Source organism: Lupinus angustifolius, chromosome LG01 (genome assembly GCF_001865875.1).
Source record: "Lupinus angustifolius cultivar Tanjil chromosome LG01, LupAngTanjil_v1.0, whole genome shotgun sequence".
NCBI lineage: Eukaryota > Viridiplantae > Streptophyta > Magnoliopsida > Fabales > Fabaceae > Lupinus > Lupinus angustifolius.
In genome coordinates, this window is record NC_032009.1 from 20,024,982 (window position 1) to 20,045,727 (window position 20,746).

The following is a 20,746-nucleotide window of genomic DNA, read 5'->3' on the forward strand; positions in this document are numbered from 1 at the left end:
TTTTATTTTTTAATAATGGCCCGTCGGCCCAGCCCGGCCCGTCTTGGCCCGTCTAAAAAACGGGCTATTAAAACGGGCTGAATATGGGTTTTTGGGCTAAAATCCTCAGCCCGACCCGCTAAAAATAGCCATCCGAACGGGCTGGCCCGTCGGACCAAGCCCATATTGCCACCCCTACTTAATATCTCAATTTTACTAATTGCTCCTTAGTCAAATTAGTAGCTTGTCAATATAACTTTGTTCCTAATAACTATACTAACAAGATGAAGACTTATGATCGATTAACATAACTCTATTTCTATCAACTTATGTTAACCAAATCAAGAATTATAAGTTATTAACATACATCTATTCTTGGTAACTATACTGACAACATAAAAAATGTAACATGTTAATATAAATCTATTCCCAACAATCTCAACTATTACAAATCAGATGTAGAACAGGAATTCATTCATACATTCACTATCTAAGTCCGTGTTGGACTCATCTACACCGTCCAACCAGGGCAATCAAGTGCAATCCAATGACAGTAGAAGACTTGAGGCACCTTATTTACTGTACACGAAGAATAAGGAAAGTCATTCAATGCGAGAGATGGAAGGACATAGAGCAGAGTCACGTATTGTCATATCATGCCCCTTCCCCTGGCGAACATGATAGCCGTGAACGCTCCAATCAGGCACTTGCCTAACAATATGCATAGTCATAAAGATCGGGGACGGGCCATGAAGCACCAACTGTCGCAAACATTCAATAGTTGCTCGGTTCCAACACACAGGTACTGCATCCTCATGCCAGGTTACCATTCTCGCCCATAGCATTGTTGAACTCAAGGTCAGAAGCATCTAAGTCTATCGACAAGCCAGACCTCCGACCACACTAATAATTTGGACGCAATTGTTCCATCCCGATTAAATGGAGTCTTATTGACCAGACCAGACAACTCAATATTGGCCGAGCTCAAGCACTTGGCAAAGCCCTAAGTCGTCAAGACACGCCACGTCAACTGGTCAACTAGGCTCCCTAGGGAAATTGTATCGTAACCCGAGCGCCACCTCATGCCAACACAAGAGCACGCCTCTGTCGCCCACATGACATGCTACCAACACTTGCTACACGACACCTGCAACTCTCACCTAACCCTATATTTTATAGCAAATGCAAGCCTTAATTGTGGCTATCACAACCTAATGCAGGCTATACGTCAATTATGCATAGAGTACGATCTTACCTAGCCGCCCGACATGCATAAAGCAGCCCCTTGCTCTTCCAAAGACAGACCAAACAAGCTTAGTTGGTCGGCCATGCCAACAGTATTCAACAAGGAACCCTCTATCTGCATCCACTATAAGTAGGGGCTCGTCCCCTCACTTGCAAAAAGGATCATCCCTCATCATAACTCAAGAGAGATCACTCATATAACTCTTGAGAGAGCTCATACACACTCCGTCGTTGGTCACTCCGCTCTCTAACCTTACTATCTATTTTCTTAAGCATCATACTCTCTTATACCATGAATTATGGATTCCCCTCCCATTACCGTTTACTGACTTGGTCGTCGAAACATCATTTCAGGTACCTCCCCCAGCGGGCCTGAACATACTCCAAGTGACTTCGACCCTCATCCAACACAAGCAAACTCCCCCGGAGAGCATCACATCAACCCTTCCAACCCATCGACCTCTAATCAGTGATGCATTCACCCACAACCAAAAACCTCGAGCCATGACCTAACCCGACTCACTCTTGTGACAAAGCAAACGAACAAAATCTAATCTCAATAAAATATGATTTTTTCATTAAACTTGGGTCAATTTCAAACAAATATCTATAATCCATTGTGATTTCTTATTTTTTATAGTGTACCAATTTGATCTTTAAAAAAAATCCAAAACAATATCCATTTTTTTTTAAATCGTGAGTCAAATTAATCTTAATTTAATATCTGATTTTTGACCATTCTAGATTTTGAAGGGGTAAAGTGAATAACCTAACCTAAGTAAGCCGAAGTAGTAGTTGAAGTTCGTCACTTTCATTGGTAGTGTTGTTAATGGCTTCTTCTTTGAGCAAGAGTAGTGGAAGCAGTTTCTGTCGCAATTCTTCAAAATCTTCATCCAATCCTCAACTCAAACTTGGTCCTAATTCCACTTCCTTCATCTCTTCTGGAATTCCCGACCTCGACAGTAATTATTCATTTCCCTCTTTGATTACAATCCACTATATCTTCAATTTTCTCATATTTAATTGAATTTTGTATACAGAGATATTAGGTGGTGGTTTTAGTGTTGGTAGCGTGGTTATGATTATGGAAGATGCTGAAGCACCTCATCATATGCTTCTATTGAGGAATTTTATGTCTCAAGGACTTGTTCATAAACAACCACTCTTGTATGCTAGTCCTTCTAAACATCCCAAACTATTTCTTGGTACTTTGCCTAGTCCTAATGCTTCATCATCATCCAAACATGATAAGTCTCCACATCCAACTCATGTACTTTTCTTTCTCCCTTGCATTTTTATCTATGTATATGTCATTGTTTTTAATTTTATTGTAATGTAATTAAAAAGGATGGCCGAGTGCATGAGAGTGAAGGACTTTCCGAGGGGAGGGAGGGGATGACTTCGGGGAAAGACTCTCGTGTTTGGAGTTGGGGGAAAGAGAGTGAAACATAATCCTAGTGGGATAATGGGATCGTAGGAGGGTAGATGCGTGCAGCCTTACCCCTCCCAGCAGTGAAGTTGTTTCCAGGATTTTATTGTAATATAATTATGCGTATAATTTCAGGAGAAGGATCTGAGAATTGCTTGGCAATACAAGAAGTACTTTGGAGAGCCAAATCTAAACATCAGCACTAATAATGGTACACTTCTCTTTACTTTTTTCCATATTCTTTCTCTTTACATGTATTTGTATCATTGCTGCTCTATTTCTGGTATTAATTTGTAATCTAGTTATTTTAACTAAATTGTGAAAAGCAAGTTTTCAGTCAAAAGTGTTGGAAGATCTAGTAAAGGTGAAACTCTATGCTTTATAAGATGTCATTTAAAGATGATGATATTGTGGTGGATTGTAACTGCAATACTGCGGCAACATTAGGTGATGCAATCTGCAATTTAGAACCCATGCTGCCTAATATAGATTATGGACCAAAATAGTGGTTCACCGCTATAGCTAGGACCTGGCTGCCCTTTTAGTTTAACTTATGAGTATGGTAAAGCATGTTTTCAGTAGTTCCAATGAATCACATTGGCAAAAAAATTGAAGGACAGATGATTAGATATTGTTATTATGTACTTGTAATCAATTTGTATAATGTCCAATGAAATGAAAACAGTTTGCATATTAATGAAAATGGCAAATCAGGTTCTGTGATGTATTGAGTTGAATCATACTTTCAATGTGCAGGTGGTCAGCATGATTACTGCAATGATTTTGACTTGAGGAAGCCCCTTGAAAGGCATTTTTATAGCGGCACGAATGTAGATTGTGTTAGCATCCAAGACTCCCCAAACCTTGATGCTCTTCAAGATCGTTGTGCTGGATTTCTAGCTCAATTGTCTAGGTATGTTGATCTCTAGTACTATTTTGGAAATGTTTTGTTGGGAGATATACAATAATTTCTTGGCCTCCTCCTAATAGCTAAAGACTTTAGTAGTTATATCTTGAAATTTTTCAACTATTTATTCATGTCATGTTTGGTTCTCTGTCAAGCTTTTCTCAACAGAATAAAATAAAATAAGATAGAAGGAATTTGAATCATCAGTACAATAGATCTTCCTAAACGAAATTTAACTGTATCTTGTTATTTTTAGCATATGCAATTGAAGTATCTTCGTTCATTTTTCTTTAAAACCAAGAGCATATTGAGACTGTACAACAATATCAAAATCTCTTTCTGTGTTTAAACACTTACATTTTGCAGTTGTTGGCATTTCATTGTCATCACTGCCATAGAGTATTAATGGTCTTATATCTGTCTGGTACAGTTATCTTTTGGGTTTGATAAGCACTCTGCTATCACAAACATGATACAGGGTTTATGCATCTGGGTGGCTGTAACTATATGCTAGTTCTGGAAGTGCAAACCTTTTTGACAATTGGCTTTCCAAAATAAATTTTAATCACCTGAAACTCCCTCCAATCTCATTCTTCTCTTGAATGCTGGAGCAAAAAAGCATGCTTAGGATTGCACTATTGGTGGCTTTACATACGTATTGTTGATTCTGGACCTTTCTTTAACATTACATACATGGGCATTGGGCACATAATCAAATTTTTAAGTAATTGGAGATTTACTTTTTCTATTTAGCCTTTTCTATTTCTGTATGAATTTCTAGTTTTGCATCAGTTAGTTTGTGTCAACAACAACTTTGGTGATTTCTTCTGAAATTTATCTAAAAAGAAGAGCTTTCGTTATTTTCAATTCTCACCCACATTATGGATGGTATCAACAGAAATGAAGGCAACATTTCCTCTGCTGGTCGTATTGCAATTCAGTCATTCTGCTCTCCTCAATGCAAGTACTCGGACATGGTGAGTTAATTTATATTTTCCTTTGTTTCCCCTTCATATGGTTCTGAACTAAGTTTCTCCTTTGTCTTTCAACCGTTTGTTATGTTTTTATGATTTTCATATACCACTCTCTTTATAGGAAAGTATGTATCTGATTGCAGATCACCAAATGTGATCCTTGTTGGATCTTAGTAATTGATAAGTGTTCTCTTCTACATTCTTACATTCTATAAATTATTTTATATTTTCCTGATATGAATGCCTGCAATATCATTATTGCAGGAGTGGCACATGCTTTCCTTTATTAAGTCTCTGAAAGGCATGACCCGGTCTTCAAACGCTGTAGTTATTGTAACTTTTCCACCTTCACTTCTTTCTCCATCTTGTTCAAAAAGATTGCAACATATGGCAGACACCTTGCTTTCTGTCAAGGCTATTCCAGGTTCATAGGCGACTTTTATATATCATTTATGTGGTTATCAACTATCTCAAATTTCACTACAAAACTAGATTATTCATTTCAGATGAGGATAAAGAACTGGCGAAACTCCTCACTGGTTATCAGGACATGGTTGGGTTTTTAAATGTTCATAAAGTTGCAAGGTTAAATACACAGGTAAATCTCATGCTTTATTTTGCACATTCTCATCGCCCTCATCGGTTCACAATGTAACATGCATACAATACAACTGTTTACACCATGTATACCATTTTTGGTATGCTTTTCCATTCTATTCTGTGTGTGTGCACATTCATATCACCTTCAACTTGTATGCCTCATATATCCCATGCTTTACCAATAGCTTTTAAAATTGAATCATGTTATTCTCACACCACTTTTCTATACCCTTTTTTATTTTTATAGTAAGTACTTCACAATCAGTGATCAATAGACTATTTTGCTATGGAAACAACAAATAGTAGAGTATAGGATTTTGGTTTTAAAATGGTGTGATAAAAAGGTTTAGATGAACATTTCCCTTTAGCATTATGTGCATTAACGGCCATCTTTATCAATTATTTCATCATTGATTATTTGATTTTGATGGAACATTTGATAGCTTTTACCACTACATTTTTGTAAAGCCAAGCCAATTACAAATTTTATTGGAGTAAAAATGAATTTCTATAAGCTATCATTTTCTTTCATTCTGTCCTATCAGAACTAGCTTATGTAGATAATCTGATTTTCAACTTGCAGGTTCCTGTGATTCTTGATGCCACAACATTCTCAATAAAATTGGAAAAAAGAAGGTATTTGGTTTTAGAATGTCTGAATCAGGCCCCAGTTGATGGTTCAAGTGGAACTTCTTATGGTACATCTGGTAGCTGTTCTGGATCAACTAAATCTGGGTCACTTGATTTTTAGACTACAATAACTTATTTATTACTCAAAAGTTTTTTTTCATCACCAACACTAGCAATAGTCAAGCTCAAAATGTTTTTTTAGTACATGAAATGTAGCTTTTGTTTTATTTATCAACCAATTTCATCCATTTTCTATGTACATATACTTTCCTTTTGTTTTATTACTATGTTTTGCATTTTACAAATGAACAAGCAGCTTTCATTAGACTCCTTCAAAGACCAAACTTTGTTTACAACAACCAATAAATATATCTTCATCTTGATTAAAGAGCTAGTACACTTCATCATGAATCTTTGCTGCTTAATTTCATCAAGATGTAAGTCTCACATCGCCAACATCGTTATTTCGATAATGATTACTTCTCTCATTATCAATTGGTTTTGATATGGAACCTTAACAACTTGCGTTACAAAGACAATTACAACCTTGTTGATTGAGTATACAAGAATTAATGGCTGTAAAAGAAGTGTTGGGTTGAGTATTGTTGCACTAATATTTTTACTAAGCTAATAGAAGTGAGTTATTTTAAAAAGTTGGAAAAAAATGCTTGGAATGATAAAGCTTAGTTTAAGGGAGCCAATATAAAAGTTTAAGACAAAAAATAAATATGTATCAAATATTTAGGAGTATGATAATATCACCACTTATCTAATAAAACTAAGATGATATAGTTGTGAAATAAGTTTGAGATTATTAAATTAAGTTGATATACACAAATGGTTCTTTTTTTAATAAACAACATATAGTATAGTCAATAATGTAAAGGAAAATGAAATGACTAACAATACTTATTAAAAGGAGAATTATTGATACATATTGATTATTAAAAGAAGATTATTCAGAAAGAGGTGAAGCAATCATCTTCAGAAGAATTTGCATCATCACAAGGAATGTGATTGTGTCTTCCTTCATAGGTAGTTATAACCATACGACAATCTTCTGAGAGTCGTTCAACTCTTTTCTTCACTCTACAATTGTTATGAGTGCAACGATAGTAACTTCTGTGGAAATAAATTATAATCATTTCAATGTGGAAACAAATTATTGAGATTGTTTCTTATAATTATTATTATTATTGCAAACAAAACACAACTTACTCCAACTAACTTTTCTAGTAAAGTGAGATATCATTAAGTTAATTGGAAACTTAACTTCAACTACCCATCTCAACTACTTAAACTGATTCCATGTGGCATAAAGTTAGCTAAGTAATTATACATCAAATATAAACACTTTACAAAATGAGTTTAAAGTTTTTTACATTGTCAGCATATCATTCACTATTGATTTGTATTACTTTTGTTTGATAGTCGATGATGATTAATAAATCAATGGTGGATGATTTGCTGACAGTGTAAAAAACATTTATATTGTATACATATTAAATCGTTACAAAATTACCTTTTTTAATAATAATGTACTTCTAAGTTCTATGTGAGCCGCATGTAGGTTAGATATTATTCTCCTAAAGCATCCAATAAAGTTTTTTATACTAACAATGGTATATCTTACCTTTTGGGTAAGAAACTAACCACTTTCGAGGTGTGTGGTTATCCATCTCAATAAATATCGCTCACATGAATTAAATCTTTGACTTTTTGGTCATCCTAAAATCTAGCGAAGTCTTACATCACTAAATCAATACCTGAACAAAGTTTGGTACTGCATCTTTTCATGACAAAAGTTTTTACACCTTTAAACACACGACCCGTTCATGTTCCTATGTTCCTAAAGTGATCATTGAATTCCTATAACCTTTTCATCTTCCTAACTACACTTCAAACTTTCTAATTGTGCATACCTTTAAGTACAATCTTATAATTATGGTGTGCAACTGAAATCAATTTTTCGGAGCTTCCTTAGGTTTATGATAATCGATATATACTACTTTGCTTATTGTTTGATGAAGAACATCCCATAAAACTGTTAAAACTTTCTTGCCATGCACGCAACATTAACATACATATAATATATTTGTCTTTGGTCTGGTGGGTTGGTCACTAACACATTTAGTTCTTTCTCTCAATTATTAACTTCATCAATTCTAAGTAACTTTGGATTTCATTATACTACTATATGTTAGTTTATTGTTGGGTATATGTCCAAATCCTAAACCATCATTAAATAGTGTTTCCTAGAATCTATTCTCTAAGTTGATTTTTTTTGGAGGATAATGAATGAAAAGAAAATATTTGAGAGATATAAAATATATTTGTAAGATGAATCTCATGTTTTACATTTTTTTTATTCAGAATCATGCCCTTAAACTTTCAATGAAACAATATAAAATTAATACAAGGTTGTTAAAAATTAATAATAGTTGTTGATAATATTTTACTGAATTATATAATAGATGTTGATGAATATATTACTAAATTATCTTTAGGTTTTTTGGTTGAAAAAACAGTCACATTAAGTTCACCGGATACCATTTTTTATATATACTTGGGTTGTCAACTAATTTATGCTTAAAATATATTATTGAATGAGTTTTTTTGTATTAATTAATGATATTCTTTCCTAAGAGATTAATTCTTTTCATACATGATTATTAATAAGTGTAAAAATTATATTACATAATAAAGATAATTGAGCACTTTTTGCTCTAAAATTTTAAATTACATTACATAATAAAGATATTTCTCTCTTCTTACTTTCTTCTCTACAACCAAATGAAGCATTAAGGCTTTGGTTTCCTTGAGAATGAGGAGTTAAACCTCTTCAGTTCAGGATTAAATATAACTATTTAAACTCGATGTATATAAAATTACTATGTGCTTTTAATATTGTTTCATTGTTTTTCATGTCTACTCTTGTTTCTAATGCTTATTTGGTGAGACAACTCAATGCATGATTTAATGTTTGAATATGTGTAATGAGAATTCTATATCTAAGCTAGACATAGAGTGTGTCTTGCAATAACATGTTACTTCTAGGAATGAAGTTAACTAAACTAGTCATTATAATATCCAATTTATTATGATTGATTAATTTGTCAAGGGATTGAGAATTGGTTAATTAAATTATTGATCTCTTTATGCAATTAATTGGTAAATAGATAAAAACTAGTGGTGAGAAATTCATATGAATAGTTATGGGTGAGCATGGGTCGGGTTGAGACGAACTAAGATTTGTCCTTACCTAGCCCTAAATGTTGGTATGGTCATTTCTTAAACATAGACCTGACCCTAGACACGAAGCTAACTCAACCCTAAATATCGACCGAGTCAACCTTTAAACATAAACCCGACCCTAGACCCGATTAAATATAATGCATATTTATTTTAGATAAAATATTCTCAATATTATTTATTATTATGAATATGTAATTTGACATATAAAATTATACATGTATATATATTATTAATCATGTATATATGATAAAAAATTAGATAATCAATATAATTTTTGACCAAAAAGGTGACATTACTATGTACATATTTCAACATAGACACATACAACAATGATGAGTGAGTGACAATGGGACAGGTCGGGACGAGTCATGTTTGGTCCCTACCAAACCCTAAATATTGATTAGGTCTAATCTTTGAACTCGAACTCGACTCTAAACTCGATGAGACCCGACTCTATTCGTGTCTAATCATAATCTGGCGATACCAGATTAGTGGATAGGGTCGGGTCATGCTCACCTCTATGAATAGTCATTTATATTATGTCATTATATATTAGATATTAAAAGTTGAGTAGTATAGTGAAGTCAAATATAAGGTGTTTCACCCTTAATTCAAATTTATCATTCTTACTCTAGTTTTACTTTTATTTACATTGATTAAATTTTCCAACCAAAACCTTTATTAATCCAATTTAAGTAGGTTTACTAAATAATTAATATCAATCAAACTATAATACTTTTTATACATCTTTTGACAATATGTTTAGTCAAAATAACAACTAATTTGACAATTAGTAGTTATCCCTTGCAGCAAGACTTGTTCTCATGAATTGAATATTAATATTTGAGATATCTTATATAATCAATAACATCTTATACCAACGGATCAATTCATTGCTGGCATTATTGAATGAATTTAAGTGTGATGTGTTGCACCCTTAAAATTTATTAATTTATTATTAAATGATGTATTAAAATATTTTGTTTTTTAGTAATATAGTTATAATAGTCAATACATTTAATAATACATCATTGGAAGATTGTATCAAGAAATTTTACATAGATAAATTAAAATCAAATCCATTTTCAATTTAAGATTGTGTATCTTAGATTATACATTTCAAATGGATGTAGTCCGGAGTGTATCATTCACACATAAGGATTAATGTGTCCTTTCAAAAATTTAAAACCCCAACATTTTAGTTTCTAATTTCTAACACATAAGAGCTTCTCGAACAATAATTTCGTTAAGAACAACGTTAAGAATAACCATTGTGGTTGCTCTAACTAAATTTAGATGTAATCGAGCTGATGGACATGATCAAATTGTATTTTGGTATTGGTTTAATATATTGTTTAAGGGAGACCTATAATAATGTATCTTTTGTAAATTGGCACATACATGAGCCTTTTTAATTGTATCTTGTATTTAAGTTGATCGCTTTGATAAGTACTCATACTACTCCACTATAGTGATCTTTTTTATTAGTTAACTATAATAACTTTAGTGTTATGTTTGATTTAGAATATTTACGTTTGAGTTGGGAATATCAATCACATGATATGGTTAGCTAATTTTTCTTAGAAGTATTTTTTTATGTTTCTTCATATATTAGGATCAAAATTCATATACTGAATTCAACCATGCAGTGTACCATAAAAAAGCATGTGAAAAAGTATTTTATTGGGTGGAAATATTGAAGATATTGTTATTGTTTGAGTGTGATGTACATAAATACGAAATATGAGAAGCAATAATACAATAAACATTATCCTTGAAGGGGACCCAATGGTATAGCTTATTGTCAAAACTCCAATAATATATATTCCACTAAATATTCTGACTAATAATATATCTTTAATTTCCTTCTTATTTGCCATCATTTTTTATCAGAAAATAAAGCCTTAGGCTCAGTCTGTACCATCAATTTTCTCTAGACATCTTCAATAATCATTCCTTCATTTTTAGCTCAAGATTCTCTCTCTCTCTCTCTCTGAGTGTTTATATATTTTTTCTAAGATAAATAATTACACCTATATATGATGATTCATTCAATTGTTCACACCGACACACTTTTTAATCAAAAGAGACATTTTACCTATGATGTAGCCAATGCACTCAATTATACATGTAACATTTGTATTTTATAAATAATTACATTTTTAGATGTCAAATATAGCAACTAAAAGGTTAAATGGATAGAACTTTGTTAATAGATATTCAGGCCTTTCCATAACTAAACATATATATCAAACACATGTAATGAATCATTAATCAGATTAATTACCTTGGATGAAGGCTATTCTTGACAACTTTCTGGCCATATTTTCTCCATTTGTAACCATCATCAAGCACATCCACATCACTTCTTGTTTGGAAACAAAACCTTGGCTCTCTAAGCTGCCTCCTCATTTTCACCTTGTTCTTCTCTGACCCTGCACTTCTCCACCTACCATTAAACAGATAAACATATAAATTCTCAATATGTTTCTTCATCAAGGTTAACAACACTCTTTCTTAATTACATCATTAATAAATTAATAGCTAACATCATTAAAGGCTAACTCATATGGTAGGGTTGCATAAATTATTATAACTGGTTCATCTCTCATATCCTTAAATTGATGTAAGATTTTATCACTTAACAGATCTCTCGGTTGTAGAATAGGTGATGGAGTAGTGGATTCAAGTATCAATGAGTATCAAGACTTTTGATACTATAGAAACAAGAGAGAGGTAGTGGTTATTATAATTTGGTGTACGAAAAGCATAAGCACTTCCATATATGGCTATAGACCTTTAGATTCTTCTCAGAATTATAGCCTAAAGAATATTTACATGCATGCACTGAGAGAAAGAAAAGGAATGAATATTTACCATGTGTTGTTGCCATCACTAGTATTTCCACTGCAATTTTCATCATTATTAACACCCTTCGGATCCAGGGTTTGTACCTGAGAAAGCAAAATTGTTTAAGAGAATAGAGATCAAAAAAGGGTTACACTAAAATTGGAAAATTGTTCACCTGTTCATTATTCCAAGAATTTCTAGTGACAAGGTCATTATGGCTGAATTCCAGGGTTGTGGGCCTTGTGACAGCGGCGGCTGTGGTGGTGGTGGTGGTTGCGGCTTTAGTAGCAGCGGTGTTTAGAGGTTGAGAGATCTGAGAAGATTGGGATTGAGCTGAAGGTGCTAAGAAGCTAAGAACATGATTTTGTTCAAATTGAACAAAACTCATATCTTGTATAGGTTGAGGTGTGTTTGTGAATGAAACTTGGAGTTCATAATTAGGAAAACCTCTCTCTCCTTCCATAACCAAATTACTTTGTTTTTGTTTTTTGTTTGTTTTCTTCCAAATACTTAGAGTGGTATAGAACAAGTTCTAGTTCTAGTTCTAGTTCTAGGTCTTGTAAGTTAAATGTTAGAGAATAGAAAAAGAGGGTGATTCAGAAGATGGGACATAGAGTGTGTAGTTTAGTCAATTGTTATCTAATGAAATTTGGAAGGGAATGTTTCTTCCAAATTATTCCTTCTTGTCTTTAGTATCATATCTATACATTATTTTAGTGTAAATATTAATACATGTTCATTATATTATTTACTGTTCATTTGAATTACTTTTTTAAAAAACCAATAATAATAATATAAATAATATATGATATAATAACAACGTGGATACATTTTTTCGGTTTGAACTCGGTAAATTGTGATTGAAAGTGTAGAGACATTAAATTTGATATGCTCCTCTCCATTAACTTCATTAGTAAAGGGAAGTTGAGTATAAACATAAAAATATAAATATAATTAAAATATAAATATAATTGCATATAATATTTTCTTCAATTTTTTGGTATCATTTGTTGAGTCTCTTAAAGAAGTAGTCTATTATTGAAAGTATTGTACAGACTCTTTCTCTCTCTTGAATACACGTGCAGTGTCCAACAAGTGTTTTTCAATAAAGGGAAACTATCTCATCGTTTAAAGAATGAAATTAGTATGTATTTTAAAAGGAAATTAGTATATATTTTTAGTATGGGTGATTTGTATATGTTTTAAAAGGGGAGAAATGATTTCTATAATTTTACTAAAACTCGTGAAATGTGAGTGTAATTTACTATCGATATAATGAAGCCAATAGTTTTTTTATCCATGATCTCTTTGGCTTTTCTACTGATTAAATAAAGTTAAACTTATTATTGACTAGCATGGTACTTTAGTAAAATACGTATGGTTGTATTTCTCTGTATTTAATAGATTTCTTAATCTAAGTATTGCAGTAAACAATGAAAGGCGTGTAAGATTTATAGTATGAAAGTTTCTATGTATTCAACATTTTTATTTACTTAATGTTTTCTATTATTTTGAGAGCAATACTTAAGTATAAGAGTTATAATTAATTTTGTTATGAAGCTTTTTTTGTTTTGATGAAGATTTTTCAAAATTATCTTGGTGTTATTTTATAATAAAAATAAGAGAAAATAGTCTATATACTATAAATAGTGGAAGAATAAACCACTAATATATTTATCATAAAAAAAACTATAGACCGATAACAAAACTATAAGTTTTTTCTCGTTATTTTATTTTCAAACAATAGACTAAAATACTTATTAGAGAAACCCATTTGAAAATAATTATGGATGAATAACAAAATATTTCATAAATAACTTACAATCAATCATTTTAGCACGTTCAATGATTTTAATTAATTGAAACGAACTTTAGCAGTATCCTTCCATGCATTTTAAACAATTCATTCACAATCCTTAAATTAATTATTGTCTTCTTTTATTTCTCTTTCAAACATTCAATAATTGTGCCTGTCTTCTTAGGCACAAAATCGAAATAAAACAATAACAACAATTAAATAATTGAAACAATTGAAAAATAATTGAATAATCTAGTTATTTACCTTAATTGAGTTGGATAACTTTTGATTATGCAGTAGTACCACATTAACACGCAATTCCTTGTCATCATGATCTATGACTAATTATCAATTGTTTGTGCCCTTCGTTGCTTCATACGGTTCATTTGTTCTTAAAACGTAGTTTTCACCAAAATGATCTGAAATGATCGTAGATCTTCAAAATGATATAGGCAGAATATGTTAAATGCAATTTTGAAACAAACTTGAAGAGTAGAAAACAATACTGCTTTTATTATATTTTTAAGGTACATTATTATTGTATGGGCAGCAGCATAATGTTTATTATTGCCTCATATAGGAATTCCGAGACTAAACTTTCTATCATATCATATAGATATCAAACATTACCCTATATACATCTATCAATTACAACAAATATCTCTAACTAATTATAGCAAATATCTATACTAATTAAACAATTACTAAAAATAATTTTTTTCTTCTAAATAACTATCCATAATAATCATCTCCAATACCCCTCAAGTTGGCACATGAGGGTCACAAATACCCAACTTATGTAGAAGAAATTGAAATTGTTGGGGACGGAGTAGCTAAGTACCATGGTGAAATGTCAATAAGTTTCTCTCTCATAGAATTATAAACTATTTCGATGTGCTTGGATCATTCATGAAAGCAGGATTCGTTACAATCATTGCTATCGCAAGATTCTTTTCCTTAGTTGAAGATCGTTACATATATTTTTCCTCCTTTTCGTCTTCTAGGAGACGGGATATTGCCCAAGTTTGATAAAGTATTATGTTATTGTTGTGTAATTGGGCAGTTTGTTCACCCAAAATCGTGGTAAACATACAACTTTATATCGTTATTTAATTTGTACGCAATAATATCCCATATCTAGGGTTACCCTTGAAGTAATATACTACATGTATGGCTTCCTCAACATGTGTTTGAATCCATTTATAAGACAATATTTTTTACTTGATTAATGTTATATTATTCTACTAAATCCTTTTTACTTGCGATGATGTATCCTTAATAGAAAGTTAGAAACATGTAATTAGCTTTGTTTCTTAAAAACTCTAGGGTTTAAGTTTCCTCATATGATGAATCATACATATTCACTATCGCTTTCTTTATATCAAAACTAAGAACCCAATACCGCAATTGATAAACCATATCTAGCACTTACCAAACAAATCTATTATAACCAAAATATCACAACCATGTTTCCTTCTTATAAATAGCTTAAAGGGAGTGCTTGCTCCAATCTCTGAGCAAAATGCATGTCCAAAAGAGGATGCAAATTTTATTGGTGATACACAGTAACACCCACCAAATTCATAAGAAAATGACATGTTATATTAAATAATTGTGTTCCTTAAATTATCCTCATCCCTTAAACCACTATTTCTTCATTCATTTGAAGAAAACATGATTAGAAATAGATCATTGCTTCATAAAATGTAGGAAACAGTCACAAACACTAACAATAGCATTTTACTATTAAGCAATTAGGGTTTTTATTTCCATAACAAAAAGTCACTACTTTTCACTGTTTCTTTTCTCCCTTCTAAATCAGCCCAATTATATTTTACTAACAGTTGTTTCTTAGTTTTTTGGTACATGTCACTTTTCTACTCTTAGGAGAATTTATAGATTAATTTGTCATGGAGTGATATGATTTTTCTATTAACAATACAACCATGTATTTAAGAAGGTTACTAGTTTATAAGTTAATAATTATGTAAATGTTATTTTTTGTTCTTTATTTTGTATGATTATTAAAGGAAGAAAAGGGACAAATAGAATTAGAAAGAATTGAAGGGCTTAGGGCATAGAAGTCTATAGAACAATGAGTGGTGGGGTACATCAAAACTTGCATTAAGTTTGAAGAAAGAAAGAAGAAACAAAAAACATAGGCCTTCAAATCCATGCCAAATCATATTCCAATATGTACACATGTGTCCACTCATAAGACCCTTGTCTTAAAAAGAGAACACAAAACCCTGCAATTATAACCCTTCCCACTACCCTTCTTCTATTCTTGTTCTCACCAATAACTTCACCTACAGTCTCTCTTATGAAAAAGACCCTCCCAACTCCTTCCACAATAACTTGCTTACTTTCTTTTCTCTTTTCTTTTACCAATTCAATCAATTTCTCTAACTCACTCATATAGAATCCTTAGCTGAAAGGAGATTGTATACAAAAAGTGAAATAGAACTTTCAATTCAGCTTACTTTACCATGCCCTGATTTTCATATTACAAACATGATCTTATGTAGTTCATGTTTTTACAACCATCATAAAATTGCTTAAATATGATCTTATTATCTACTCATGTTTTATATAGGCTTAAATATGTTGTAATGGAAAGATTTTTTTTGGTTTCAGTAAATTACATTAACACACTTTTGTAAGATTACATAAATTATTCTCTTAATTTTTCTACTTATATAAATACCCCTAATTTATATACATATATTACATTAACTATTCCTTCAGAAAATATAAGTGTATGTAATCATTTAAATAAAAAAAAACGTGTGAGAAATGTAATTATGTTAAACAAAATATGATATAGCATGGATAGAAGTCCAAATAGTTTGAGAGTTAATATTTCTTCATTATTTTTGGTTCGTTACAAAACATATCAATGATTGTATGAAGATGTTGTTTAAATAACTCTTATATTGTTTAGTAATGAACCAAAAATAATGAAGATGCAATGACTATTATATTATTTGAATTTGTCTGTACAATATATCATAGTTTGTTTATCTTAATTACATTTATCACCTATTTTTGTTTAAAAGATTACACTAACAGCTTCGCATGGGTGGTCATGGTAATGTTGTATATAAATTAGGATGACTTATGTCGGTGTAAAAAGAAAATGATAATTTATATAATTTCACTAAAATTTATAGTGTAATACTTATGTCGGTGTAAAAAGAAAATGATAATTTATATAATTTTACTAAAATTTATGGTATAATTGTAATTTACTCTAAAAAAATATTGTTGAAAGATGAGCATAAACTGATAGTTGGGCCAGCCTAGTGAAGAGTGTTGAGAAACTAGTTGAGCCGAATTGTAGGAGGCACAAAGTTGGTCCATTAAGAATGGGAGATTATGTTCCTATGTAATTTTGTTCTTTTTAAGGAAAAACTATCAATTAAGATAACTTCAATTGTATGACTAACATCCTAAGTATCGTTTGCTTATTGTATTTAAGACTCTTTTGATGCCTATTATTTATAACATTCTTTTTTCCTTGTTTATTATTCCCAATATTTTAATAATTCTAAATCACTTGGTAGCAATAACCTCCCAATTTGATAATATTAAACTCCTTTATTTCTCCTCTTCCACTTGTTAGTCATGCTATTGGTTTGGCCAAATCGATTGAAAGTAAATTAAACTCGTTTTCTAAGACCCCTAACACAACTTGTTGCACTACACCCCAACAAATTTCTCATTAAACGTGTAACTACAACTCAAATGCAGGAACGTCGAGCATATAGCCTATGTTACAATTGTGAGCATGAGTGTTAACCTAAATAAGTTTTGCTCTTATTGGTGGATGGATAACATAGTGTGCAAGGAAGATTATTGATGTGATAAGAATCAAATACAAAATTGAAATACATTATATATATATATATATACATATATAATAAAAAACAACATAATACAAGCATAAATGACAAAGCAAAAACACTACCAACTAACATAACATAAAAAACTTGAAGCAAAATAAATGGGTTTACACGAACTTTATCCAATTTTTCGAAGTACCAAAATAAACAAACTTCTCCTTATAAGATTTTTAAAAAAATACCTTATAGTCTATAATGTAATAATGAGTATAACCATTTTCTTAAATAGAAATTATTAGCAGAATTATCTCTACTCTCATCCACTCTCACCATATCTCCATGGATTTAATATGTATATATCACTAGTGTAAATATTTTTTATATTGTCAACAAATCTCCATTATTGAAATATTAGCTACCATTAACTTTCAAACAAAAGTATTACAATTCAATAATGGATGACATACAAACAAAATAAAAAACTTTTACACTGTTAAGTATTAATACATAGATTGTAAACTCATTCGAATTATATTAACCACCATTCATTTGTATTACTTTTATTACAAACCCCAAATAAAAAATGAATGGTAAAATTGTAGTAACAGTCCAAACATCTTTTTCTCTTTGAAGTGTATCTCTTATGGCCCATGTTACTTTAAAAAACTAGTTTCCCTATCAAAACATGCATTTAAATGCCTCAAACAACTTCATAAACAAAAAAGCATAGCAGTAATGAACAATGAGGACACAAAAAACATATCTGGATTCAACAGAAATGATTTAAGCATACATAACATCCAAACCATAAAAGTACCAAACTATATGAAAGGTCCACAATAACCAAAACAGGTAGAAATTCAAATCAACAACCTAAGGCAACTTCTTTATCATCAATCATGAACTTTGCATAAATTATTCATAGATCCATGAGTGGAGGGCACTTTTCCATTCAGCAGGGCCATCAGGGAACCACAATGCAATTTCCTTCGCGGCACTTTCAACCGAATCACTTCCATGGATAACATTCCTGCACGATATGTAACATGACCGCATTAGAAATTACACACAACACACTTTAAAACCAAAGACATAAAGCAAAGTGCAAAGTGCAAAGTTCTGTTCCAACTTCATAATAATTCAAAGCAGAATATGAATCAATAACTCACTTTACACAGTAATATACAGTGCAGTATTGATAACCATTGAAATATACAACAAATGTTTAGATTTAAAAAAAATGAAAGCAAGTGGACTTCTTTTTTGATATCTACTCTCCACTATGATTTTCTCGTGTGTTACCATTTGCACTTTATACTCTAAAATGAACCTAGCAATATAGCATGATGAAATAAATAGTTCAAACACATGGCTTAAAGTTCTCCTTCAATTGAACTCATGCAGTAAAACAAATAATTTGTAAAATAACAAGCTCTAACAGGAAGAAAGATAGTGAAGAGATAAAGTCTATACCTCCCGATTTCAACAGCAAAGTCACCACGAATGGTTCCGGGTTCAGATTGTGCAGGGTTTGTGGCTCCAATTATCTTACGGCCAGTTAGCACAACATTCTTACCCTCCCAAATTGTGGCAACAACAGGGCCAGAGATGATGTAGTCCACCAACCCATTGAAGAATGGCTTTGAAGACAAATCAGCATAGTGCTTCTCAGCAAAAGCACGGTCCACAGTAACGAGCTTCAAACCTGATTTCAAGTCACAACAAACAATCATTCAAAACAACTTCAAAATTAATAAAAGAACAGATCAGAGCTTGTGTAACATTAAATCAAATTGCAAAACAAAATGTGGAATGGAAAATCATGCAATTTCCAGAGATATTGAATTCTGCAATAGTGATTTTCATTAAAAAGTGATTCTTGGAGAAGCAGAAAATATAGCTTGTAAAAAACTTAATTTCAGCTTATTGTGAAGAATAGATATTTGTAAAAGCCAAACCAAATTATTATGAACATGTAAGAAGTGGTTTTCTTAATCAAAATAATTACTTTTGACATGAATTGTCCCATAAATAAAAGAGTAAAAAGACTTCAACTTTCAAACAATCAGGCTAATATTAATCACAAGTTTAGAAGAACAATAAGCTCTCAGATTCATTTTTATTATTGATAAAAAACAATGGATTAAGTTAGCATACACTCTCAAAGAACAAACTTAATAATCTATGAAGTATTAGATAGATTTTACCTTTCAAGTAAAAACCCTTCTTCTCAAATCTGCTAATAATCTCACCAACCTGAAATAAAACAAAAAAATTGTGTCAAAATCTTACTATAAATTCTGTCTAAAGAACAAATTAACCTTCAAGTTCAACAGCTACACATACAGCAAAATTTGAAAAACATTAATACAAGCAAAACAGTCATCGACCCATTTTCTAAAACGCCGCAATTCACAATTATCCATTCAAAAAAACAACTTTTGGAAAACCATGTTCAGATTAAACAATAATAAAATGAATTATTAAAAGGAATAATAGAAAATGAAAAGAAAGAGACATACAAGGCCTCTTTGAACACCATCAGGCTTGATCATGATGAAAGTTTGCTCAGCCATTTTGCTCTGTAGTTCTTGATGCTTGCTTCAGATACTGTGACTCTGTGAGAGAGGAAATGAGGCTATATATAGGGCTGCAAGTAACATAACCTAACCCTAATTTTCGCACACGAATATTCGATCGGTAATGTTTGGGAATTTTTTATTATTTTTTAAGATTAGATAATCTGTTTTTTTGTTAAGGAACTAGTCTTTTTTGTAAGTTTGTGGTTGTTCTCCTAATAAATGCCGCTTATAGAAATCGACCATTGACATTTTTGGTGTTTCTGTGAATCTAGTGTGGTCTTATACCACTAGATCAATATATTGTTAGTGATAATATTTTTTTGATACTACCAATGATATTCATTCACTTTTTTAGTAATGAACTAATCATTTCAGAATGTGCGACTTCTCAATAAATATCGCTCTCAAAAATCAAATCATTCATCTTTTAATTGTTAGTGATAGTATAGTGATTTAATTGATGATTTGCTAATTAAATTATATACAATAACATTTAATATACATATATATTACTCTAACACTCACGTTTAAAAACTAATAAGAGGATGATAAGTATTTTTTTATTTTTATCATCTTTTCAGTCTTCTATTATCGTCAAGGACATTTTGTTAATAAATAGAAATTAAGTCAATTTTACCAAAAAAAAATCAAT

The 20,746-nt window shown here is 31.2% G+C and overlaps 3 protein-coding genes across 4 annotated transcripts; 1 reads left to right on the top strand and 2 right to left on the bottom strand.

Annotated features, from left to right (window-relative positions):
• On the top strand, positions 2,002-6,037 carry LOC109352441 (elongator complex protein 4). Its single transcript, XM_019594434.1, has 8 exons — positions 2,002-2,186; positions 2,265-2,494; positions 2,789-2,864; positions 3,410-3,566; positions 4,459-4,537; positions 4,799-4,958; positions 5,041-5,132; positions 5,718-6,037. The coding sequence occupies exons 1-8, from the start codon at positions 2,054-2,056 to the stop codon at positions 5,883-5,885; spliced, it is 1,095 nt and encodes a 364-aa protein (XP_019449979.1). The 5' UTR covers positions 2,002-2,053; the 3' UTR covers positions 5,886-6,037.
• Positions 6,680-12,511, bottom strand: LOC109352450 (probable WRKY transcription factor 12). 2 transcript variants are annotated; one of them, XM_019594446.1, is made up of 4 exons: positions 12,040-12,511; positions 11,897-11,971; positions 11,307-11,468; positions 6,680-6,886 (listed from the first exon to the last, which is right to left on the bottom strand). In XM_019594446.1, exons 1-4 carry the CDS (start codon positions 12,330-12,332, stop codon positions 6,724-6,726), a joined length of 693 nt encoding a protein of 230 aa, XP_019449991.1. In that variant the 5' UTR covers positions 12,333-12,511; the 3' UTR covers positions 6,680-6,723. The 2 variants fall into 2 exon arrangements, with proteins under 2 accessions (XP_019449991.1, XP_019449998.1); XM_019594453.1 differs by having other exon boundaries at positions 11,897-11,973; positions 12,045-12,509.
• Positions 18,226-20,159, bottom strand: LOC109352462 (nucleoside diphosphate kinase 1). Its single transcript, XM_019594465.1, has 4 exons — positions 20,035-20,159; positions 19,720-19,768; positions 18,986-19,217; positions 18,226-18,542 (listed from the first exon to the last, which is right to left on the bottom strand). Exons 1-4 carry the CDS (start codon positions 20,086-20,088, stop codon positions 18,428-18,430), a joined length of 450 nt encoding a protein of 149 aa, XP_019450010.1. The 5' UTR covers positions 20,089-20,159; the 3' UTR covers positions 18,226-18,427.

Excerpts from the sequence above, each read along its gene's own strand:
- LOC109352450 (XM_019594446.1), bottom strand. The coding sequence starts at position 12,332 with ATGGAAGGAGAGAGAGGTTTTCCTAATTATGAACTCCAAGTTTCATTC. Across the intron at positions 11,972-12,039 it reads TGGAATAATGAACAGGTGAA|ACAAACCCTGGATCCGAAGG; the intron begins CAATTTTCCAAT and ends GCTTTCTCAGGT. Across the intron at positions 6,887-11,306 it reads AAGAATAGCCTTCATCCAAG|AAGTTACTATCGTTGCACTC; the intron begins GTAATTAATCTG and ends TTATTTCCACAG.
- LOC109352462 (XM_019594465.1), bottom strand. The coding sequence starts at position 20,088 with ATGGCTGAGCAAACTTTCATCATGATCAAGCCTGATGGTGTTCAAAGA. Across the intron at positions 19,769-20,034 it reads ATGGTGTTCAAAGAGGCCTT|GTTGGTGAGATTATTAGCAG; the intron begins GTATGTCTCTTT and ends GTTTTATTTCAG. Across the intron at positions 19,218-19,719 it reads GAAGGGTTTTTACTTGAAAG|GTTTGAAGCTCGTTACTGTG; the intron begins GTAAAATCTATC and ends ACTTGAAATCAG.
- LOC109352441 (XM_019594434.1), top strand. The coding sequence starts at position 2,054 with ATGGCTTCTTCTTTGAGCAAGAGTAGTGGAAGCAGTTTCTGTCGCAAT. Across the intron at positions 4,538-4,798 it reads AATGCAAGTACTCGGACATG|GAGTGGCACATGCTTTCCTT; the intron begins GTGAGTTAATTT and ends TCATTATTGCAG. Across the intron at positions 4,959-5,040 it reads TTCTGTCAAGGCTATTCCAG|ATGAGGATAAAGAACTGGCG; the intron begins GTTCATAGGCGA and ends TATTCATTTCAG.